This window comes from Callithrix jacchus, chromosome 2 (genome assembly GCF_049354715.1).
Source record: "Callithrix jacchus isolate 240 chromosome 2, calJac240_pri, whole genome shotgun sequence".
Taxonomy (NCBI): domain Eukaryota; kingdom Metazoa; phylum Chordata; class Mammalia; order Primates; family Cebidae; genus Callithrix; species Callithrix jacchus.
In genome coordinates this window covers 173810805-173837465 of record NC_133503.1, presented here as the reverse complement: position 1 = coordinate 173837465, position 26661 = coordinate 173810805, and the positions used below count along the sequence as shown (strand labels likewise).

General features: G+C 37.7%; 1 protein-coding gene across 12 annotated transcripts in view; it reads right to left on the bottom strand.

The window, feature by feature from the left end:
- The window catches only part of DROSHA (drosha ribonuclease III), a 145741-nt gene that overhangs the window by 66316 nt on the left and 52764 nt on the right, over positions 1-26661 (bottom strand). For 6 of the 12 annotated variants that reach the window (XM_035291734.3, XM_035291737.3, XM_002745088.6 and 3 more), the window contains 6 exons: positions 20612-20683; positions 18981-19062; positions 17961-18035; positions 5891-6060; positions 1799-1923; positions 72-171 (listed from right to left, as the gene is read on the bottom strand). In XM_035291734.3, coding sequence (XP_035147625.1) covers positions 72-171; positions 1799-1923; positions 5891-6060; positions 17961-18035; positions 18981-19062; positions 20612-20683 — 624 coding nt within the window. The remainder of the gene's footprint in view (positions 1-71; positions 172-1798; positions 1924-5890; positions 6061-17960; positions 18036-18980; positions 19063-20611; positions 20684-26661) is intronic. The other 6 variants (XM_078365640.1, XM_035291740.3, XM_008992217.4 and 3 more) reach the window with 1 other exon arrangement.

Sequence of the window (26661 nt, the reverse complement as noted above, 5' to 3'; positions counted from 1 at the left end):
GATACAACAATCAAGAAATAAACCTGAAGCAAATCATCATTAATCACCAAGAAATGGGGTTTGATACAGACCTCCCTCTGTGCCAGCTTCTGTTTGTCAGTTTGTTTAACTTTGGGACTATTTGCTAGGAGGTGGCGAAGTTTCACATAACTCTTCCACAGTTTTTGGTACCTAAGGAAAAGGACAGGCAGACATCTCAGGTAAACAGAAGGTGAACCTAAAGTACATCAAAATCACTTTAAGAGGCCTCTTCAAATCATGGATTACATTCTTTTGATTATTTTTAATGGCAGAAAGCTGTCATTCTAAGGAAGGCTATGACTTTGAGGCTGAGGGGCAGGATAGACAAGAGTTAACTGGAACCTTGTCATTGTTGTTTATTGCTTATTTCGGTTGCAAACCAAGTGTGACTATATGAATGAATCTCTGGAAAGAATTCCAAAGCCACACAAAAACACTTCAACCAATGGAATCATCCTGTTTCTCACTGTTATCTCTTGAAAATAACAGATTTTATTTAAATATACACTTTCTCATATTTGTTGAAAAAAAGACCCTTGCCTTAACAGGGAAACTGAACTACTTATACCAAATATAAGAATTGAAGAGTATTAGAATAGAGAGCTCCACTTGAGCCAATACCTGAGCTATATAGCTTTTTCCTTTTTCCACTGGAGAGGGGAAAAGACTAATGGTGTATACCAATTTGTATTCACCCGACAACATAAGCATATTTGTTGCAGTCAAGTAAGTTATAACCCAGACCAGTCTAAAGGATACCGTGAAAGCATCCTGGAAATGAAGAGAATATGCAGTCCTTTATCAATTCACAGTCCTGCCATCTGAGAGTCCACAAGAGCCTAATCACATTCTACTAACATTTTTCTGACAAGAAGGACTTTTCCAAAGATTTTCTGTCATATTAAAATTGTTCTTTTCTTGCCCTTAGCTGGGCCTCTGCTTTTTTTTTTTTTAAGAGAATGGAGGAAAGAAAGAAGTACTTACACAGTACCTGGTTCACTGCTTCATACTTTTATCGAAAGAGGGGAAAAAAAGAACAAAACCCTTTAGCCTCTTCTAATATATGTCAGCCAGAACTGTATTTATGAATTGAAAATCTCCCATGCCCTTTTCTCCCACTGTGAATCCTTTTTTAAAAAAAAAAAATTAAGTCAGGAAGCTGTTTGTGTATTTAGCAAGGTAGGAAATCCAAACAGTCCTTAACAGTGTAATGGTACCATCTCCATTCCCATACATACTAAATCTTCTCCCAGAAAACACTAACACGCCAGTTGGAAAAATCCAAATGTGGAAAGTTACATCAATTCTAAGAGTCAGAAGTCATGGCTCCTACTTCCAATACAACCCTTGACTTTGCATGTGATCTTGCGCTCTTAAGATGCCCCCAAAAAGGGAACTCTGCATAAATTCAGCAGTGCTAGGAACCCATATGTGCTACTTTCCTCTAGAGGGCACTGAAAAAGTAAAAAATAATAATTATTATTATTATAAGGATGAACAAAGAAAAAGTTCCTTAAAGTTTAAAAACATACAAGGACTTACGTTGACCAAGTTTGCCAAAAATATTCTATTGAATAATAGTTTCTTGCACTCGAATATGTAGAGAAAAAAATTCTTTGGGAGCTACCAAAATTGTTTCATTTGGTAACCTAAACTGGAAGCATGGCTCATTTCAGAACTTAATTTCAGGAAACATCCACTAAAGGGTATTTCTCTGCTCGTTTGGCTGTTAGTAGAAGGTGAAATTGGCTAAGACAAACACCGAGAAGTATCTTACTGTGGGTCTCCTGCATAACTCAACTGTGCAGGGCGTATCCCAAAGTGGACGATAATCGGAAAAGTAATCACATCAGGGTTGAACTGTTCACGATCCAGTTGATCAATACGGACAGAGCTTGGTTTCTAGGGAGAAAAATCAAAGCCATTTATTCCCATAAGAAGTCTTTACGTATTGACTTTACCCTAAGCAGGGAAGGAATTAATCGAACTTTTTTCTAGGAAAGCCTTGTCCCCAAAGGGAAAAGGTCATTTAAAATCCTTTAATTATAGAAGCTATACAATATAAAAACTATAATGCCATCCCTGTAAGTGAGCCTACGCCATTTGGCATAATGAACAATGATTTTGTCCTTTTTTGCCGTTCACATAAAACCTTTAAAAATTAAACTTTTAAAAGGACACGTAATCAGATATAACTTTCCTTAACCTCTGCGAAGGCACAGGAAAAGGATTCCACATCACAGGCAGAGCCTGTTCCGCTTTAATTTCACATTTCAGGATACACAAACAGATGCCTCCATTTTTAAGTTTTTTCCCCAACTTGCTCTCAGTGGATCTTATGTATTCCTTCAATTCTACACCTTTAAGTTAGAAAACATAGTGGTAAAAGTCCAAATAGTTAAGCTTCTCTTATTATGTCCATGTCAGGCATTTGTGTATTTTAACCAAGAGCCTAGTATTTTTTTCTTTGTGTCTAATAAAAGAAGAAGTTAATGGCTCATTCTTTCTGGATGATTTGTGAAATGGCTTTCATCTTGAAAGCTTACGTTTATGAAAAGATGGTAAAATGACAGAGGATAGGTTTCAGCAACCTCCTTGCTTATAATCAACTCTCAGGACAGTCTCAATTAGAGACTCAGTTTTAATAGCACACTGTAGAGTCTGTGGCTCAGTTGCTTTGGAGGCTAAGTATATAAAACAGATTCATACAGAAGCCAATAATCTTCATTCTGTCCCACAACAATGCCCAAAAACTAACTGTGATATCAACCAGCCACCTGACAAATATCCAATAAGCTGACAAAGGGAACAGCCTTGGGTGAATTCAGTCACATTGCTGAAAAAACTCAAACCTTTCGAAGGCCAAGGCAGGCAGATCACAAGGTCAAGAGTTCGAGACCAGCCTAGCCAACACAGTGAAACCCTGTCTGTACTAAAAACACAAAAATTAGCCAGGCATGGTGGCACATGCCTGTAGTCCCAGCTACTCGAGAGGCTGAGGCAGGAGAATCACTTGAATCCAGGAGGCAGAGGTTATGGTGAGCCAAGGTCGTGCCACTGCACTCCAGCGTGGGCAACAGAGCGAGACTCTGTCTCAAAAAAAAAAAACTCAAACTTAAGTTTTTAAAGAATATTTAAGTGTCATTTAATAAGCAAACTTTCACTAGTTTCTCGAAAAGTTGGTCTTTGCTCTCAAAATTTGAAAACAGAAAATATTTTATTCACATGTAATCTAATACAAAATTATTTAAATGTCCATCAACAGTAGCAATGTGCTATTTAAGGTCAAAGAATTGCTTTCATTATTTCATACAACAAAACAGCAGGATATGTTTTTTAAAGGGAAACTGTCCAATAGAATGCTATTGAATTATTCATATTTCCGTGATTTTAAGCACCATGCTATGGTACCAACAGAGGAAACAGTAATTTAAAGTATCTATAGTTCTCTAAATTTATGGCAGGGGTGGTGGGAGCAGGAAATAAAACAAATTCTAGACTTTGGCCACACCCTATAACATTTATTATACCATCTTTGTGTAAGAATAAAAAACATTCTTGCTAATAACAAAAGTATTCCCTGGCAGAGGCAAAATGCTTAGGCAGGAAGATTAATTCTTTTAAGTTCTGTAGCAATAAAGTATTTAATGTGACCATAATGGCTTGAAAAATTTAATAAATTTCCCAATATTCTTGCCATTGAGCAATCTTTCAAAGCAAGTCCTACAGAGGATGAAAGGTAGTGTCGTGTCTACTTTGTCATATGAGCAACTTCCACACTTCTCAGTAGGATGTTTTCATAATACTGAGTTCTCAGATTTTCTTCCTCCTTTAAGCATATCTTTAGATAAATACTATAAAAGAATTAACTTCAACACATTCCTAAGCCTGACACCAAAACTTCCAATATAAATCTTTCATGACTAGGTCTGACTTCAGATTTTCAATACTGATTTTACAGCATCTCAGGTATGCACAGTTAATCATGCCAATAATTTCTACAATTTTTCAATTCCTTAGAGATCTTACTATTTAGGAAGCACTCCTGGCAAATCTAGCCCAGTGATCTCTCCTAAAATCAGAGGCTTTCCTGATGGGTCCATTAGTTCAACCATTCATCAAAGACTCCTTTCATATGTTAGTGGCCTTTGGGTTTTCAACTGGGCAAACATCATGGATTAGGTTGGTGCAAAAGTAGTTGCAGTTTCTGACATTAAAAGTAATTAAATTACTTTTAATTACAGTAAAAAGTCGTGGCAGAAACCGCAACTACTTTTGAACCAACCTGATATATAATTCCACTAGCACCTGGCTCATATAACAGTCCCTCAACAAATTAGTTGGATGACGATCATGGTGATCATAAACTTCATCTATGCCTCTGGCTCAAAAACAAGCAATGAAAAAATCAAACTGTTTGAGGAATTTTTTTTTTAACTACAAAACTGGGCCTCACTACCTGGAACATATGGGGTTGAGTCAGCCAGGGTATCCTTAAGTTATTTTTAAACTCTCCAACTGATTCTCGATTTCAGGAAAACGTAACTATACCATGGAAGGAAGCCCAGGGTGAACATGCTTCCCCAGTGTCTGCTGCAGAACACAGAACTCTCCAAGTGGAACCACCCAGCTGAAAATGGACATCTCCCACCACCATCACCCCATCCTCTGACTCGGCATGCAAAGTAACAGAGGCTATATCAATATACGCAACTGTTTTAAGAAGAAAAACAGAAATCACAGTCCTACTCTGATAGGGTTATTACTTACATATTTCTTTTAAAGTTACTTCAATAATTATGTGGCTTCACAGTATAACAGTGAAAATTATGTGATTTTTCTGATTTTAAACAAATTTTATGCTTAAGCATATTTTTATTAAACAATTTTACTTTCTGGATTTGCTTAAAAGAATCAAATTGATACTAGCTAGAATGTTTTATTTGCAAATAACATTTTGTTTGTGCAGATGTTACTGTCACGCTACAAAAAGTGGATCCAGAGTTTTCAGTTTATGAATGAAAGCTATTAAGCAATTGGCAGCTTTTTAGAAAGCAACAGCTTTGTTAAATAGATTATTCCACCTCTTTTCATGGAAATATTTTAATTCTCCATTTCTATAAAATGTAATCCTTGTAAGATGCCAATATATAACTCTTGATGAAACACTAACACGATTTTAGAGAAAAAAATTGTCTCATATAAAGAAAATGCTGTTTTTATATAAGAATTAGTTTTCTTTTAATTATCTCCTTTTAATGTTCACTTTTTTACTTTAAAAATATTGAACATTAAAAGCTTGTTTTAAAACAAAATACTTAAGAAGCACCCAAAAAAATGGAAAATATTTATAATAATTATGGTGGAGGATCAATAAAAAAGAATACTACAAAAAAGATCAGACAAAGGATATTAATAGGCAATTATCAAAAGAAAGCAAGAATGGGCAATAAACATTTAGCAATCAAAATAAATACAAAACTGAACTAAGAAGTTTCCCGCCCGTGCCCCCACCCCGCTGCCCATCAAATTCTCTTAGTATAACCAGCATGAAGATATGGGTACTCTCATATGCTCGCAGAGTACAAATTTTACGGTCCTTCTAGAAAGCAATCTGCAACATGCATCAAAAGCCTTAAAAATGTACCTATCTTCAGGTAGAATAAATTTCTAAATTAGGTGATTTTACTACCAAATATGCCTAAATTATAATATTTTCTTATTTACTAAATATTTACAGGAAAAATTATCAAAGAACAAGAAGCAGTGAGCACCTAAAACTTTCAAAATGTGCTGTTACTGTTTTCATGAAACATTCAGATCTGGAAAAGGTGCTTCAACCTCTGAATATACAGACACCAGAACATACCGTCCCAGGGTTAGTAACGATCATGCCTTTACATTCTTCTGCATATTTCTGCCACTCCAGCTCCTCCCACTGAAGCATGTTGGCAATCTCCTCCTCAGGCACCAGGGCTTTGCTGCACCGCAACAAGTACAGGAGAATCTGGTGCATCGACAGCACTTCCTTTCCTCCATCTTGGGTGGGAGTGGGAGTGGAGAGAAGGGGAAAAAATAAGGCTACTCGTCTTACAGCAAATCAACAGCTGAATAAGGAAAAAACAAGACAATGAAGGAAAAGAGCACGTACAAAAAGGTAATTTAAAATTTACACTGTTTAACCAGGTGCCAAATAATATGAAAGCCATTTGTTTCACTGATGAACAGTGCTCGTAAACCATCTCATTTACTAAATTGGCAACAACAACATTATAAATGATAAAAGGCTCCATTTGTGAGGTGTGAATATAAAAAAAGGTGCCTATCTAAATAAATTTAAAGCCACCCAGCATAAAGAACCATAGTTTATAATATACAGAACCATGTTATGTCTTAAATATTTTATCATTCTTTCTGAGGTAACAGATGAAAGCTCTTTAGAAGTGATGTTACTGTCTTAAGAAAATTCTAAGCTTTTATGAGACATTTATGGATGTCTTCAATAAGCTACTGTGGCATTATGGTCTAATTTTTTGGTGCTAATGTGCTGCACCTGCCATGATGAACAGAGCTAAAGAGCCAGTGCTAATATCACGGAAGATCATTATGGAGTTAGTACATGGAAAAAATACCAAGTGTTCCGAAGCCTACAGAAACATATAGCATCAAGTACAGGGATAAAAATAACAAAGGGCATCATTCAAGTACCTTGGAAAAAGCCAATTAATCTAGTACTTGATGAACCAAAGACATCCACTTCACGTGGGCATTAACACGGGGTCCACATGCTTCTGCCTTCTCTTTGGACTTAGCTTCTTGACCAGCATGGGCAACCATTTTACACCATTTTTCTTTGCCTGTTCCCACTCAAACGAAGGACAAGAGCCCTGAAGAGAACAATCATTACCCTCTCCCAGGACATGAGATATGCTTTGAACAGTAGTACAGGACCAAACACTTCAGGGAGAAAGATGGGGACCAAGAGCATAAGATGGCAGCAATGGGATGGCACAGAAGACAGTGTCCTCCTTGGTCAGAGGGATTAATGGCACCCAGTTTGAGTCTGGGGTACTAAACAATTTTAACATGGCCTGCTGTGGGCTAAGAACTTGAGTCACAACTGCACATCTGAGAGAAAAGAGAGTAAATGTCAACATTTCTGTGTGAGCTGTGTTCCTCCATCTGAGATGTTACTTTGGAACTAGAATGCACTGCTGTTCTACAGCCACTATATATGTAGGCATGCATTCACTGATTCATCCAAATACTCATTTGTTCAACAAATATTTATAGAGTACCTATTATGTAACAGCCACTGTTCTAGGCCCCGAGAACACAGCAATGATGGAAATAGCCAAAGCCTCACCTTCCTGAAGCTTATACTGCAGTAGAGACAATAAAAAAGAGCTACATAAAAGATCAGGTTGAGATGAGTGCTACAAAGAAGAATCAAACAGGGCAAGGAACTAGAGCTGTATCTAAAAGGTTGGTTAGGAAAGGAATCTTCTAAGAGGTTTCACGTAGACAAAACTTGAAAGGAACAAGGGAGGCCACCATGCAGCAGTCTGGAAGAGAAGAAGAAAGAGCAAATGCCCTAAGGTGGAGTGGAACTGCACTGCTATGCTCTGTACCCTGGTGGAGTGGAACTGTGCCCAGGAACTTGCAATGAGGCCATAGTGGATGGTGTGAAGTGAGAAGAATATGAGAGAGGCAGCAGGGAAGTCAGAGCTTACAAAGCTTTACAGCTCATCAAGAGCTCTGAAGTTGACTCTGAGACAGGAGCATGTTTTTCACCATATGTGCCAGGCACGGAGTGGTCCCATGTCATCATCACCATGGAATAAACGCCACAAGTTCTAGGCGCTCAAGAAGCACATAGGCTAATAATGATGGATCACAATAGTTCCTAAAGGAATCTTTGTAGATAACACTCAGAAAATAAGTTACCTTAATCAAAGACACTGTGCTTCTTTCTGAAAAGTACGTAAATAATTGTCCAAGAACTGACAAAAATCACAAAACACATCAACCCACATTAAGATATGTTCTATCTACTAATTCATAGCAGTGACATTTTTTATGCCTCATTACAAAGCAACTGCCTTAAACCCAAAAGTCATCATTACTAAGCAAACTTCCATAGTGTTACACACTCAATGTTTGTGTTCCTCCAAATTTCATATATTAAAATCCTTTTTTTTTTTGATTCAGGGTCTCTGTCACTCAGGCTGGAGTACAGTGATGCAATCACAGCTCATCTGAGCCTCAACCACCTAGGCTCAAGCAATCCTCCCATCTCAGCAACCCAAGTAGCTGGGGCTACAGGCGTATGCTACCATGCCTGGCTACTTTTTAAATTTTTTTGTGAAGACAGGGTCTAACTATGTTGCCCAGGCTGTTCTCCAATTCCTGGGATCAAATGATCCTGGCACCTCAGCCTCCCAAAGTGCTGGGATTACAGGTGTGAGCCACAGCACACAGCCATATATTAAAATCTTAACCCCCAGTACGATGGTATTAGGAGGTGGGGCCTTTGGAGGTAATTAGATCATGAGGGTAAAGCCCTCATAAATGGGATTAGTGCCCTTAAAAGAAGAAACATGAAAGGGCTTGCTTCCTCTCTCTTTTCTCTAACAGATGAGGATATGAGAAGATGGCTGGCTATGAAGCAGTAAGAGGACCTTCATCAACAAGCCAACCATAATGGCACCCTGATCTCAGACTACCAGCCTCCAGAACTGTGAGAAGTAAGTGTTCATTGTCTAAGCCACCAGTCTATAGTGTTTTTGTTAGCACAGTTCAAAGACCTATGGTTAGGGGGGCATATTTCTCCACATCAGTCTCAAAACACATTCCAGCTGGGCATGGTGGCTCATGCCTGTAACTCCAGCACTTTGGGAGGCTGAAGAGAGCAGACTGCATGACTTTAGGACATCAAGGCCAGCCTGAGCAACATGGCAAAACCCAGCTCTACAAAAAACAGAAAAATTAGCCAGGCATGATGGCACATGCCGGTGGCCCCAGCTGCTCAGGAGGCTGAAGTGGGAAGACCACCTCAGCCCAGAAGGTTGAGGCTGCAGTGAGCCGTGACTGTGCCACCTCACTCCCACCTGGGGACAAAGTAAGACCCTGTCTCAAAAAATAAAATAAAATAATAAAAACATATTCCAATCCACCTGCATGTGACATGTGTTCCTCAACCGGTAATGTTCCCCTCTTTGCTAAGGAGCCTAGGAAACCCATCATGCCTGTCTCTCAGTCTGAGTCCATGACAATTTCCAATCTCCTTAGGGGCCTGAGGTGAAAGGTGGAAGAAAAAAATTCTAACATCAGAATATGTTGCCTACACACTTCACGTGCATACACACAGAACAGCTGGAATAAAGGAAACCTAGAGAACCCTGGAAAGAACCGCCACACTAACTAGATTCACTAGGAACTAAGGAAAGAGTAAAATAGCTTTTGGCTTATGCCTAGACTTGGTGAGATTACTTAAGAGTACCAGGGACTTTGGGGATACAATAGGGGTGTAAAATACCATAAGAAGGAACAGAATATTGCTTTGCTATAAGGATTAGAAAAAAGACACATATTTTCATGGGGGGAGAAGGGCATGATGGAAGGCGTAAATATACACAGGTCCAGGTACATAAAACAGCACTAGAATCTCCACACATGCTTTTACATGGCACTTCAGAAAAAAGAGAAACGGACTCACGACAGTGAATGTAATGTGAAAAGACTTTTAAAAGAGCTACTGGGAGAGAGGAGTATGACAAACCAAGACTCCCTTAAAAGCCTCAACTCTGTAGAAAATAATTAGTATAGATACTGTCCAATTTAGGAGAGGAATAACTGTAAGATTAAGAAATAAGGCTGCTGGCCAGGTGTGGTGGCTCACACCTGTAATCCCAGTACTTTGGGAGGCCAAGGTGGGTGGATCACCTGAGGTCAGGGGTTCGAGACCAGCCTGGCCAACATGGTGAAACCCTGTCTCTACTAAAAATACAAAAATCAGCCGGGCATGATGGTGGACTACTATAATCCTAGCTACTCAGGAGGCTGAGGCAGGAGAATCGCTTGAACCTGGAAGGGGTTACAGTGGGCCGAGATTGCACCACTGCACTCCAGCCTGGGTGACAGAGCAAGACTCCCTGTTAAAAAAAAAAATAAAAAAAAGAATGGCAGTTAGCCACTTCTTATTTAGGTGCAATGCTAATGATGAGGGAGGAGTGAGCCGCACAGCAGCATAAAACCAGACATAATTCAAAACAACCATATACACGCATCAGGTGCAAAGTTAACAACACTGAAGGAGAAACCACAAATCCATACTGAAATCTGCTAAATATTTCAAATGGCAACTAAACCTTAAAGAGATTTTATTTACCACTGTAACAAAGTAGAAACTCGGGGCAGATAACCTGAGGTGAAAGGTTTCTCAAGGAAGGGTGATTGAGACTCTGCTCCCTGTCTGGTTTTGGGGTTCAATTTCCATGGAAAGGTAAGAGGAGATGCATAAATTAGAGAGTCCTGCCAGAGCCCACAGGGCATGGGCTACGTCTCTCACACCCAGCCTGGCAAAAAGACACTCCATAAACATTTGTGGAATGACTTTCTGAGGCAGACTAATAACTTGGCCGCTTGCACTCAGGCTGCCATGAATTCACTAATGTTAATGAATTGGCTCTTTTGGTTTGTCTGCTTTGCCACTTGTTTATGTTGGGGATTTATGGAGCCATGTCACTGAGGGCTAGGAAGTAATTTTTATCTTGTTGGCTGAAATAAATAGGACATGATATAAATGAGAAATGAGAGCGGGTAAGCTAAGGTTAGCAGGACTTCTGCCAACTCTGGAACTGGAACCGTGACAACAGCTCATTATTCGGGAAGAACTGGAGTTTGTGTTTCAGGGAATGAATCTGGACAGTCATTAATGAACTGACAGACTTTATAAACTGTTTCTTAGAGACCCAGTTCTCTCAGTTTATATTGCTTGATTATTTATATGGTTATTTGGGGAGGGGGTAATTTGTTAGGGAATCTGTGTTGAGTATATGGCTGATTATAAGAGTATTTCTCAACTGTATAATACTCAACTTTAAGAAATACAAAAATACCATCTCCCTTCTCTACACTGACAGTAACTGTATGACTGCATTTCTGTGTCTTCTGGATATTCCTGCTGAGACATCCTACTAATCTTATTTCTAAAATATGTATTAACGGGTCTTTTCTACATTTTCTAAATGTATATTAAGTTGTGGTACTAATAGACGGTTTTGCAAACTACACTTGCCCCCTGGAAATTCTATGACACTCTCCCACCTCCTGACCCCCTGCCAGCCACAGCTGAGAACTACTGCTCCAGATGGGGCAATTTCAAAGAATCCATTTTCCAGACAATTTGCAAAACTGATTCAGGATTTGCAATGCTTTACTAGGTGGGTAATATAAGCAATGAGTAGGCTTTTCCCTAAGAGTGATCTCATTATCTTGAATTACGACCTACCTTTGCCCCAGTTACACCCAGAATAAAACCTTATACTCAGTCTAGTTCATATCAAGTATTTTGCTACCAAAGGTAGAGAGTGGAATAGGAAAGAAACAAAATTTAAGAAAAATTTTAAAATCTCAATAAACTGATTGCTCTGACTTAACTGGCCAGCATTGAATAATCCTTGGTTTAAACTATCAAGCTTACTTTTGGGTAAAGTTGTACAAAGCAACTGGGACAGCTATCTTCAAAATGGGTGAACTTAAGAATTAGAGAAATACGATGATGACTTACAAAATTTGAATTTTCAGTTAGATATTACAGTTTATTACAGATAAACTGACACAAATAAAAAGCAAGTAAGAATGAGAAGACCACATAGAAAATATGTGAAAAGCTACTCATTCTCAAAGAAGCTCAAGAAACATGCAAATAGTAACATCAGACTTTTGCTTATTGGATGGACTAAACCAGGGCTGCCCAATCTTTTGGCCTCCCTGGGCCGCAATGGAAGAATTGTCTTGGGTCACACATAAAATACACTAACAATAGCTGATGAGTTTATAAAGAAAAATCACAAAAAACTCACAGTGTTTTAAGAAAGTTTACGAATTTGTGATGAGCCCCATCCAAAGCCATCCTGGGCCATACATGGCCCATGGGCTGCAGGTGGAACAAGCTTGGACTAAACTGTAAAAAACTAGTAATATCCTAGCCAGGTGTGGTGGCTCACACCAGTAATCCCAGCACTTTGGGAGGCCAAGGTGGGCAGATCACAAAGTCAGGAGATCGAGACCGTCCTGACCAACACGGTGAAACCCTGTCTCTACTAAAATACAAAAACTTAGCCAGGTGTGATGGCACACACCTCTAGTCCCAGCTACTCAGGAGGCTGAGGCAGGGGAATCACTTGAACCCAGGGGGTTGTAGTGAGCTGAGATAGCACCATTGCACTCCAGCATGGCAACAGAGCAAGACTCTGTCTCAAAAAAAAAAAAACCAGCCTGATGAACACCATGTTTGTCTCTGCTAAAAATACACAAATTAGCCAGGTGTGGTGGCAAGTCCCTGTAATCCCAGCAACTTGGGAGGCTGAGGCAAGAGAACCACTTGAACCTGGGAGGTAGAGGTTGCAGTAAGCCGAGATCATGCCACTGCACACCAACCTAGGCGACGGAGAAAGACTCAGTCTCAAAAAAAAAGACTAGTAACATCCAGTATTGGCAGGTGTATAGAAAAACAGTACTTTTAAAAACTATTGGTCAGAACTACAAATTGGTATATCCTTTCTAGAGAAACTTGGCCAATATCATTCTGAATTTAAAATATGCATGCTACCTTAACAAATCATTTCACTTCTAGAACTCTACCTTACAGAAACAAAAAATACAACAGGACAAACGCAGATGATTTCTGAAGCATTTAAACAAAATAGGGGAAAAATGGAGAACTCCAAAATATTTGTCACCACAGGAATTATTTAAAAAATTAATGTCCATCCATAATATAAAATGCTAAATATGTATCAAAGAATGAAGCAAAGTATTTACAGTACAGAGGATGCCTGAAGTATCTGAGTTAAAAAAAAAAAAAAGTGTGTAACATATTTAGTGTTATTCCACTTCAAGAAAAAAAAGCATAATTCTTCTTCTAGCTGTTAAAACAAATTCAAATCAAGCCATTTACAATATTTACTCATTTTCACATTTTCAGAAGGAAGTGTTCACTTTTTTTACTTTATATACTTTTGTATTGTTTGTGTACACACACACACACACACATACACACACAGTCAACATGATCAAAAGCAAAAGCAACACTTCAATTTTCTAAAGAAATTGTTCTTTTCGATAAATGGTGCTGGGTCAATTGTATAACCACATTGAAAATAATGAGTTTTGACCCATATCTCATACCAATTGTAAAAACAAATTCAAGACTGATTACAGATCTAAACGTGAAGAAAATATAAGTGAGTAACTTGACATTGGGGTAGGTGAAAATTTCATAAATGATACAAAAAGCTCTAATCATAAAGGAATATATATCTACAAAGTTGACTACATCAAAATTAAGAATTTCTATTCATCAAAAATCACCATTAAGATCAAAAAGCAATCTACAGAGAAGGTATTGGCAATATATATATATATATCTAATAAAGAACTCATATACAGTATATAATTCTAAAAACCTAAAAATCAATGAGACAAAGGCTGATATTGCCCAAAAGAAAAATGGGTAAGAGACTTGAACAGATACTTTTTAAAAACACTATCTAGGTACCCAATAAATACATGAAATGGTGCTCCATTTTATTAATCATTAGGAGAATGCAAATTAAAATCATCACAAATTAAAATCACTTAAATTATCACTTCTTGGCCTTTTGACTAAGATCAAGTACAGAATGGCTAAATTGACAAAGAAAAAATAAATGCCAAGTGGTGAGAATGTGAAATAACTTGAATTTTCATACACTGTTAGTGGAAAGATAAAATAGTACAGTCACTTTGGAGAACTGAAAGTGTCTATAAAGCTTAATATAAACGCACCCAGAATTCCACTCCTTGGTATGGTATGTATGTAACAGAAAAAAATATATATATGCTCACTAAACGATACATACAAGTTGTCTTCGGTGGACATATATATGCTATTCAAATATACAGATACAGATATAGAGTGAATATATCTATATATAGTGAATATAGAACATGAATATACATACCATGAATATATAGATATATTATACATTATAATATTTATTTTTATATTTTATATATATATATATATATATATAAAATACCCAAATGTCCATTAATCATAGATAGGTTTATTTTAATTTAGTCATCCCATATAATACTATATAGTAATAAGAAGAAGGCAACTACAGTCAACTGCAACAAGAGATGATTCTGAAATACATTAAACAAAAGAGAGAAGCAAAAAAGAATATAAAATTCTAGTTTTTATAGTTCAAAATCAAGTAAAACTAATACATGGTGTTTCAAGCCAGAATAGCAGTTACCCTTGAGTGTCTGGGCAGTCACTGGAAAAGGGTCCAAAGGAGGTTCTTGGATGCTACTAATCTTGACCTGCTGCTGGGTGCATGGGCATATTCACTTTGTAAAAACTCACTGAGGTCCTATATTCATGATACATGCACTTTTCAATATTTACGTTATAGTTCAATCAAAAGTTTACTTTATAAAAATGAGAGATAACACCAAAGAATTTTTGAATAGGCCAGGCGCAGTGGCTCATGCCTGTAATTCTAGCACTTTGGGAGGTCGAGGCAGGTGGATCACGAGGTCAGGAGTTTGAGACCAGCCTGTTCAAAATGGTGAAATCCCGTCTCTACTAAAAATATAAAAATTAGCCGGGCATGGTGGCACACGCCTGTAATCCCAACTACTCGGGAGGCTGAGGAAGGCGAATCACTTGAACCTGGGAGGTGGAGTTTGCAGTGAGCCAAGATCGTGCCACTGCACTCCAGCCTGTATGACAGGAATAAAACTCCATCTCAAAAAAAAAAAAAAAAAAAATTTTTTTTTTTTAAAAGCATACTCATTAGCAACCAAAAACATGAATATTTAGATAAGGCAATATTATAAACAATTAAAGAAAATCAGTAAACAAGTATTTACTGAGTCTCTGCTAATTGCCATGAAGTACGTTAACACTAGTGATACAAGGCAGACAAATGTTTACTCTTCAGCCTCATGGAACTCACCACTGAAATTTTTTAAAAGGAAGAAAGAACAGAGAGAAGGAAGATAGGCAGGACTAAAATGCTAAAAATGAATATTAACACAATTTTCACATCAGCATAAACTGATGTTATTCTTTCGACAAGAAATTTGGCACTATATATCATGATCTTTAAAAATATCCATCTGCTCAATGAACTATTAAAAAATAGAGGCAAATCATATACTAGTAGATGACGACTATATAAAAAACACCCTTATATGCACAGAAAAAGATGAAAGTATTTAACAAAATGTGTTTTTAATTCACCATTTTCTAAAAGATCTTTAATAAAGTCACATTATGAAAAACAAATCAACCATAATTTCCTAATACCAAAATGTATTTTAAAAGTATTTTTCTGAATCCTTTGGAGTCTTCTTAGTATGAATATGTTCAAAGGGAAGTCTAATGAAAAGGTAATCCCTATTTAAAAACAAATCAATAGAGCCGTTTCTTTCTGACAACCTAAATTTTATCCCTATGTACTTATGTGAGAGTTGAAATCCCACAAAGTAAATATCCAACATCAGATTTTTCTTTAAGGTGATTTTAAAACTGCCCACTTTCTCTCAGACATCTGTTTGGTCATAAAATGCCTAGAGGAAAGTAGATATAGAAAGGAAAAGGCTTTTCAACAAATTCACTCTAACACCATTTTCTAATAAGTTTACTGCTGAAGCTCCATTCTAAAATCAAAGATCATTCACCAGAAGAGAAAAACGGGCATCTCAATAAAACAACACCAGATATAAAAAGGAGAAAAGCCTTTGGATGCATTTCCAAACAAAATAAACATGAACAGTAATACTAAAAATATGAGTCATGGTAACCCAAAATAAACTAAGCCATTTGACTGTCTGGACTGAGAATAGAGTATGAGGACAATATCTTGAGAAAAATCGGAACCAGGCAGAGCAGCGAGAAGCTAAAGCCACCCAAGAGGAATCAGAGGCGGGAGGAAAGTAAGGAGTGCCCAGGCACCACAGCAGGGAGGAGACCAACACTGAGGCACGTCCTCTGGAATTGGTCTGCAGGAGGCTGCCTTCGGCATCAGCAGCTGCAGTGGGCTAGGGACAGGGTGAGACAGGGGCTGGCACTGAAGCAAAATTTGGCTGTGAATGGACAAGAGCACTGGAGGAAGCCAGACCCTGACAGGCTCACTACAGGGCTCCCAGGCATCAGGGAGGCAAGGGCTCCTGCCCACGGGGGGGACAAGAGGGATAAGGAGGACAGCGCAAACATACAACTGAAATTCTTTAACTGCTCCTATTGGGTGGAAAGGTTACACAAAGAAAAACTCCCCAACCAAGATTACAGACGGCAGATTTATAGCAGCAGCTACGTTTTATTATCCAGTATTACTGAGCGGCCCACATGTAAAAGAAAAGGCAAGCAGTTGGATTGATGACATTTACTTGGAGGTGGTGGCCATACAAGCAGCTGAGACAGTTGGAACTGACTGTCAGAGCACAAGACCTCGTAAAAGTCAGAGCACACGACCTGGTGGGGAGGGCAAAGCAAAGTGGCCATTCGTAAAAGAGAAAAGGAAAGATCAAAGTCGAAGTAAAGGCAATAAGGACATGAGAGGCTGGAAGGACCGAAGGATGTCACCAGACAGGGAGATACTAGAGTCAAATTCTAGGGATAATTAATACAGGGTGGTGGCATGGTCCAAGGTTTTATCTTAGGATTAAGTGGCTGAGTGGTGACAATCATTACAGTAGGAAACGTCAAATAATCATATAGCTCAGCGTAGAACGGTAAGTGAAGATCTCACCAGGCTGGTAACAGAACCTCGTGGAGAGAGGAAACTGTAAGCCAGGTTTTACAGCACTGGATAAAGCTGGCAATTGACCAGGAAATAAATAAAGAAGGAGTGGGAAGAGGGTGGCAGAAGCCTCAAGGAGAAAGATTTTGCAAGCAAAAAGGCATCCAAAATATTTCATTAAAAATGCATTTTTTTTTTTTTTTTTTTTTCATTTTAGAGACAGAACCTTTTTAAATTTTAGAGACAGCCTGTTGCTCAGGCTGGTCTCGAACCCCTGGGCTCAAGCAATCTTCCCTCCTCAGCCTCCCAAAAAGCTGAGACTGTAGGTACATGTCACTAAACTGACTCCAAGCATTTTAAAAAACACTAAATATAATGCCGAATATTACAGTTGGGTTCTTTTAAAAAAAATTAGAAAACAGTGAAAATGTTGCTTTAAAAAATTATCATGTATTTCCTTATATATTTTGAGAGAAAAAATTATTTTATATCTTTTTTCACCATAAAATGAATTCAAGCACACATCAAAAGATAGGAAAAAATAATCCTACTACCTTAATGCAACTCTTATTACAGTGATTTTTTCAGCACAGTTATAATCATATTGTATTGAAATTTTTATATTGTTTTCCAATTAGCCATATGCATTTTTTAAGCCACAGTTTTCCATGTTAACACATCTGCATATTTGTCAGGTAGATTTCGAAAATTTACAAATCCATTTTCCATTGTTCATCTAACTTAGGCTACCATATTTTATGTAAGGATATAAACCCACATGTATAATTTTACATTTCCATGCCTAACCTGAGAAGTAGATAATTAATAGTATCTAAGGTGGGAAAGTAGTCCCTGAAGATTGAAAGGAAAATGGCAAGCTTATTTTCAGATGCACTCTCTCACCGCCAGAAGACTTACCTGGAAGAAATCTTACAAAACGTGGCATGAAATGAAATCTTGGGCAGCAGGGAGGACTATCTTCAAACAAAGGACCTGAATGCAAACAAACGAAAAAAAAAAAGAAAGAAAAAGAAAAATCAAACAGCCTTTAAAAACAAGCACTGCAACTTAATTTCTAAGATTTATGATAACCACAAAAACTACCACCAGAAGTAGAGACATAAAAAATGCCACCACCTCCTGCCACTCCTCCCCAGTGGCTAAATCAATCATTGGTAACAGCCACAAGCACCCAAGGAAGATTGTAATGAGGAGAATAGAGGAAGGCAAAAAGAAGAGGAAAGCCCCAAGCAACAAATACATAGAGTAACATTATTTAAATATCAAGATTTATTATAACTGAATTGTTGCATGATATAATATGACTATGTGTTAATTCTTTTCCATTTTAATCATTACATTAGAAAAATGTTTAGAAATGCTATCAGTTTGAAAAACCATTCAGCAATAAAATAAGTAAGTAACTGTTAGAATACAGATACTTCCAAAAGAGTAAGCTACTATCCAAGAACCAAGCATCAAGTCTTGAATCTATCTAGTTCACTCTAAGTGTGTGCGTGTGTGCACGTGAGTACGTGTTTTAATGACTAACGGAAGTTTTGTGTTTAAATAAACTTCCATCTTAGAAGATTTGTTACAGCAAAGTTTACTAGATTTAAAATATTAACTAATGGTAATTTCCCAAGTACACATAAATCAAGGTAGTTAACGCATAACTGGTACCATCTTCAAGCTGCTACCAGCTAATATTAAGCACCATCGAACTGTATCAAGTAAAATCCATAGAAACTTATTCATGTCAAATGATAACGAGTATCCCTGTGAATAATAACTAATATTCTTGTGAATAACACTTTTCCCTGGGTATTTAAAAAATAAGAGAAATTTCAACTATCTCCCTACAACTTTTATAAGAGTTTTCACGTATACCATAGCGTTTTTCTATAAGCATTAGTTTTTTTTAATCCTCTTACTTACCTTTAAGATTCCAGTCATATAATTCCAAAATATCTCTGAATAGAAACAGTGAAAAGAGTTCAAGCCCTTTCACACAAAAATTCTGAAAAATAAACCAAAATTAAATACTGTAGATTGGCAAATATACATTAACTGAAGGTTCAACTTGTTCTTGTCAAGTACCTTTAAAAGTGTCTGTTGAAACTATACTAAAACTATCCAGTTTCCTGAAAAGTATGGCCACTGATCACTAGTTTCAGATGGAAATGAAATAGACAGTAATGCCATTAGGATTACTTAATGTCAACTTAGCCCTTCTCAGTATACAAATAAAATGAGAAATTTAAAAAGCGAAGTCTCACTTATACTAATACCACATTTTTCTAATTCAATTATAAACGATATCAGAATCTTCTGGGGACTTTTTGTTAATTCAGATTATACATAAGCACCTGCAGACTCTGATAGGCTTGTCACCCACCCCCACCCCACACAACAAAAAAACTGGTTTTTGGAGTTACCAACAAACAGAAGTCATGTGTACCCAAAAAGTTCAAATCCGTAATGAAGGCAAATAAAGGGCTAAGAAAAACTATACAACTCTGCACCAAAATTTCTCCTGTAAACAAGCTAACCAGATGATATATTTCTAACTGAGAACTTATCTCATAATTCTTCTGCCTACTTATTTTGCTCAGGGTTCATAAATCACCCTCTGTGAGATCACGCCAGAAATCATAAACTTTTACAATAGCAAATGAAGGCAGGCATATGACTTTAAAAACCAAAAGGAAGTTAAAAAAGAAAAAGAAAAACCCTTCTAGGCAGGAGAATGAAGGAGTGGTTCTTTTTCTTTAATTATTTTTGAAAGGAAGGTACAATAAACAAGACTTGCTCAGAATGAAACAGGTGCCAATGAGGCACACATTTCATGCCCATCCATTTCCCCCTCCATGGTCCCTGCCCATGACAGAGCTGTCCCATTAAACAAGGTTTGCAAGAAAAGCCAGGGGCTCCGGAAATTGACCCTGACAACACAATGTTAAGTGTACAAGCTTGTTTACTATCTAGTTGTTATTTCTTAGTGTGATTTGTTGACACCAGTAAATTCAAGATCAGGCTATGAATCATTCTGAGATTCACATTAATCTTCCTTTGGAATTTTAAATCTCTTGCATATATTTAGATAAATCTGCTGCTGAGCACCAGCAATGAAAAACAATTAGGAAAAATATGTAAATATATGGGAAGAAAAATGAAGCAAGCATTGATCTTGTCATTGGAGATAACAAATAAGATTATTACAACAGCCATCAGATTGTTTCACTATTCCAATTTCCTCTCTGATAACCGCCAGTAACCAAAATCTGTCCCCTACATAAAAGAAACTAGAAACAGATGTAAACTTAATATCAGCAGATGTAACACAAGGAGAAATGGGTTCAAAAACAGGTCAACAAGTTGAAAAATGACCTGAATTTTAACCTTGATACTAGAGCTACATTTCACTGACCCTTTCAACAGTGAATATGATACTTTAGAGATATTCCTGGCAAAAGCCAGATCTGGCCACGTACAATGCTTTCAAATAGTAGTGTGGAACAAGCCAAAGAGCAAACTACATCAAACCATTAAACAGTCTTTTCCCTTACCTCTGGCATCATCTCTTCAATGAAATGAATCGTGTAGTCTATGTTGAATCTAATTACTTTACACAGTGGAATCTGCAATAAAAAGAAGTGAGGTTCAGTTCCCCAATATCTCCCTGCAGGCTCATATTACACACGTTTGTTACCTGACCCAAAAGGCCATGAACCAAATGAGAAGGCTTCACCTTCATCTCAGCGGCTAACAACATTGCACATGAAGCTTGACCACAACTGCTGGATTTTAATGACAAGAACCCAGCTGGCCTGGCCTCTCCAAGAAACCTGCATAATGTGGTGCTTAATTAACAGTATTAGCAGCAGCAACACAAACATGACAAGATCCCATTCAAACCACACATATCACCTCTAAAGAATTAATAAAACCATAACCATAAACATTTCCGTTTCTCAAGTTTTTAAAGTATTTTAGAATCTCTGGCTCCTTAGGCAGATCAGAGATAGTAGGGTAATGACTCATCAATTATGGATACATAGGTCACTGAAAACATCCAATTCACGTTACCCATCTGACTCTTGAGCAAAAGCAATTGTGGTAATAAATATAATAACAGCAAGTTATAATAAAAATAATAATAGCTAACACTTTTAGAGCCAGGCACCATCCCAAATGCTTCACAATATTCGTTCATGTAACCATCACAGCATACCTGTGAAACAGGTTTGGCTACTATGTCCACTGTACTGTGCAGGAAACTAAGGCAGAGAGTCATCAGGTACCTTGCCTAAGATAACAGGTAGCTTGACGAACTGGGAAGTCTTCCTCTAGACCCCAGCTCTTAGCCACTAGAGTATACCCCTCTCATTACCTGCTCTAATACTCAGGATACATGTGAAAATGAAGGAAGGCTCAGAATCAAATAAATCCACATCTATCTTACTTTACCAGTGTATCGTCAGACAACTGCATACTGCCTACACATAATAGGTTGTCCGTAAATATATTTTTGAATGAATTCAAGAATGAGAAAGGGAGGGAGGGAGATTACTGCAGAGACTTGGCTGGCTAGCTGGGGAAAATAACTGACCCAGAAGTCCTAGAGGTGCATTAACTGAGTTTTTCTGGCTGCTTAATCTGTCCATAAGATGATTTTATATAGATGTAATCATTTTCATAAACCATAGCAATCAGAAAGAAACAAATTTTAATTCTGTGAACGAGATAGTAAGAAACACAGAAAAATAGTCTTATAACGCCATCTACTGGAAGTCTTTTTCTCAGATATGAAGTTTAGTTCTTGGGGGCTTTTCCTTTTTTTTCTGAAGGACAGTGGTTAATTTGAGTGAAATTCATCATAGCCACTACCATTTTTAAGTTCTACTTTGTTCTTATAAGCATTTAAAAATATTTAAGAGTTACAAAATTTTGCATGATTCAACATATTTTTAAAATACCTATTCTTTGCTAACAACTATATTAGGTTCATAGTTACTCTAAAATAAGCTACAGGTCCTATCTTAAGAGGCAAAGCTCTGTAAGAAGAAAGGCATGTAAGCAAATACAAACAGAACACAATACAATGTAACTTCTAAGTTCAACTAAAAAACAAGAAACCAAAAAAAGGATAAAGTGCAAAAGAACCAAAGAGAAGGTAACATATGAGTTGTCTTCAGAGGTGGGGAGGGGCTGGGCATGGTAGCTCACCTGTAATCCAAGCACTTTGGGAGGCTAAGTAGGGTGGATCAACTGAGTTCAGGAGTTCAAGCCCAGCCTGGCCAACATGGTGAAACCCAGTCTCTACTAAAAATACAAAAATTAGCCAGGTGTGGTCGCAGGTGCCTATAATACCAGCTACTCAGGAGGCTGAGGCAGGAGAATCGCTTGAACCCAGGAGGCAGAGGTTGCAGTGAGCCAAGATCATGCCACTTCGCTCCAGCCTTGGTAAAAGAGCGAAACTCCATCACACACACAAAAAAAAGATGGGGAGGAATTTTCTAGGTCATCCAGAAAAAGTTAAGGCACAGCAGGTGTTTAGCTTCTAGCAAAACAGAGGAAAGGGAGCTGAGGAAAGAAGTAGTCATTTCACAGTTCAGAGGTGTGCGTGGGGAGAGAGAGAGATGTCAGATGATCTAGAGAGGAAAATATGAACTCTGTTAGGTAGTCTTTACAAACCATGTTAAGGTCAGAGCTTATGGATATATGGCAACAAGAAATCATTCAAGTACTTTAAGTTAGAGATTATCATCATTTACATTTCAGATGAGACACTGTGGAAACAGTGTGGGGATGGCCTGGAAGGGAGCAAAGAGCAGACTGAAGTCTAATGCAATAGTCCAAGAGCCAAATGAAGGGAAGACTGGAAAGGAAGAGAAAAACTTCAGGAGATATTACTGAAATATACAGTGACCATTCTGATGTGGGAGGGAGAATGAAGAAAGAATCGAGGATCATTTCTGGGTTTCTGGCTTAAGTGACCAACCAGGTCACTTAATTCAGGAGGGTGTCCCCTGAGTACCTCAAATTCAATATGCAGGAAAGATTATGAGTCCAGTTTCACACAGGTTGGAGGTAAGGTATATGAGGAAACATCAAGGAGGTTCATTTCAAAAGGCAATCAATCTAAAATGTGAGAGTGGAATATCAGTACAGAGATATGTGTCACCACTATAAATATTGATCTGGTGGGGATCAGAATAAGCATGGGTAGAATGAATTACTCAGAGAGTATATAGGAGAGAAAACAACCAGAGGTCTTGGAATTCTCAAGAGGCAGGCAGAAAGCAAATGTGCAAACTTTACTCCTTGCTATCCTAGGAAAAGGCACTCTGCTAGATGATTTATGCAAGTACAGTCCTTTCCCCATCTCATTTTAACTAAAATCACTTCTTGGAATTCCTTGTCTGACCTCTTCCCTTTGCATATACTTTTTTTCTTTTGGGCTTCCATCCCTACCACCAGAGCCCTTCTCATACAAATTTGGAAAGGCAGGATCTCCTCATCTATTCAAACTTTGGTCTCTCTCTAAGTCTCAAGGAGAGCTTGTTATTTTGCTACACATTGGTCAACCAAGACACTGTGTAACTTCAAAGATCACCAAAATATCTCCCAACCAATGCCATCAAATAATATAAATGACTGCTATCATGTTTAAATACTTAAAATTAAAGAATATCCTATGCTGACTTATACTAACTCCTATCTCACCCTGGCAAAAAACTAAAAAACTCTCTCTACACCTCCGTATTCTAACTCTACTACTTCCACATACTGATTAATCAAATCCATCAGTCAGTGAGTCCACTGCAATTGGGAAGCCAACTGAAAGAAGGAGGGAAATGATCAAGGGTTTTTCCTGTGCTTTTGAGAACATGACAAAATACTGTGTAACTCATACATATATCTTACTTTTTTTTTTTGAGACGGAGTTTTGCTCTTGTTGCCCAGGCTGGAGTGCAGTAGCGCGATCTCGGCTCCCTGCAGCCTCTGCCTCCTGGATTCAAGCGATTCTTCTGCCTCAGCCTCCCAAGTAGCTGAGATTACTACTCAGCATCCCAAGTAGTGGCCCGCCACCACGCCCAGCTAATTTTTATATTTTGGGTAAAGATGGGGGTCTCACCATCTTGGCCAGGCTGGTCTTGAACTCCTAACCTCAGGTGATCTGCTCACCTCAGCCTCCCAAAGTGCTGGAATTACAGGCGTGAGCCTCCATGCCAGCACTTTTCCTTTTTTTTCCTTTTTCTTTTTTTTTTTAAGAGACAGGGTCTAGCTCTGTCACCCAAGCAGGAGTACAGTGGGGTAATCAGCTCACTACAGCTTCAAACTGCTGGGTTCATGCGATCTTCCCACATCAGCTTCTAGATTAGCTGGGACTACAGTCGTGCACCACCATGCCCAGCTAATTTTTTAATTTTTTTGTAGAGATGAGGTCCCTCTGTGTTGTCCAGACTAGTCTTGAACTCCTAGCCTCAAGCGATTCCCTTGCCTTAGTCTCCCAAATTGCCAGGATTACAGGTGTGAGCCACCACACCTGACAAATACAAGTATCTTTAAAACTTCAGATAAGCTGTCAAAGCGCTTAACATCAGGTACTGCAATACAAAGGTACTACATAAAAAGGTAAAATTCTCCCAGAATGTTCTATACTCAGCCAAGAAGGCTTTCAATCCACTTCAATTCAAGACCTTAAGAGAACTTGCAGAAGGAGATTTGGTAGAGATTCTATCATTACCATCATTTGCATGACATTCTTGCTGACACTTTCTCTCTAGCAAGAAAAGGAACCAGATTGGTAAAGCAATTTAACAATCCTTTTTCTTAGAAGGTTACTTCAAACTCAAGAGGCCTTTGACGGATCTAATTCCTATGAACAGTACAACACTCAGCTTAAAACTCAATTCATTTTTATCAACATCTCTAATACAAATGATGGGGTTTGTCACAGAATAAAGTTCTCATTGAGAACTTGAACATTTACATAAAATATATGCTGAAGCCAGGAATTTTTTCCATCTGTTTGTTTTATAATGACAGTAACAACTGTGACTAATTTAGCATTAATGACCTCTCAGGCCAAACCTCGTGCTGGGCGTCTTTTTTTAAATGATGTTTCTACTCATTTTCGCTGTAAACCTAAAACTACTGTTTTTTCTTTAAGTCCATATTTTAAAAAAAAAAAATTATGTCTGAGTCTCACTAAAACTCCAAGCATTGCTATCATTAATAAAGTTCAAAAAATTCACTTGTCCAAGGTCAAAAAAAGAACAAAGGATTAGAGGATTGAAACCCAGCTCTGTCTAAAATCCTTTCCAAAGCAAGAGGTGCCAGTATTTATTATGTGCCAAACACATGATAAACACTTATCATGTGTCATCGTATTTAGTTTTCACAAAAGCCAATGAGATTGCTACAACTAATACCCCCATCTTAGAGAGGAGAAAGCCAAAGCTTATAAAGATTGAGATGTCAAATCACAGAGCTAGTAAGTGGTATTCACTAATTTTAAACCCTGGTCTCTCTAAGGCCAGACTGCTATCCTTCTTTGATTAAGGTGGTCCTAAAAGTCAAAATAAGATCTATATTACTTCTAGGGAATCAAGAAGTGGGATGAACAAGAAGAACTTTAAGTATTTTCATGCTAACTAAATTCTGTGTGTTTGTAAGCCCTCTGTGGGGAGTAGAGGGTAATCAACTCTAAGGCTATAAGATTTGGTGTAACAAAGGGTGTGAATGTTTATGACACTTAAAAAAAAGCAGAGAAATCATGAAAATTCAGAAACCTCTTAGTACCTTTCCATAAAGATTATTTAAGAATGGCCTAGTACTATTGCTTTTCTACTAGTGAACAGAAGATGCTACCCCTTGGAGGCAGATATAATATGTATTATCAAATGATTTTATTTTTACATTTACAACATAATCACTTTCTCAAAGAAAATTCTGTAGGATAAAAAATACTGTGGAATAAAGAAAATCTCATTAAGAAAACAATTTGTCTTAAATTAGCATCACTACTATGGAATCCTATCTACTTATATAGAAAAAAATAATGACAAAAAGGGCTAAGGTAAGGCAAAGATTTGAGTCTGGCTGTACTCTCCAATGGAACAGAATTTCATGTATGAGGGAAACAGTACTAAAATAATTCTTCAAATTGCAGATGTAATTTCATGCCACCAACCCAGAAAAGGTTAAAGAACATTCTATTTGATATACAATAGCTACAATTCAGCCAGTTCTACAACAGCATCTGTACTGACACAAGTACACTACCACGTCTTTTCCTGTGCCACTGCCCACCAATTCACTCTACACCCAACTGAAATACGAAGTAAGAAAGACAATTCCTGGGACTGCCAGCATGGAGATGGAAAGATTCTGACTCACAAATCAGGACCATTTGAACCAATTATCAGCAAAGCAGCCTTAATACCTGTATAAAAATACCATGAATCCATATATTGAAGTCTCTTGAAGACATTTTCCTGGGATTCAAAAGCAGAAAATGTATTTCATGAATTCAGGCTCCAAACGTCCAGAATAAGCTCTATCTCTTTTGCTCAGAGACTAAACAATGGCTTCTCCTTAAAACTTTCCA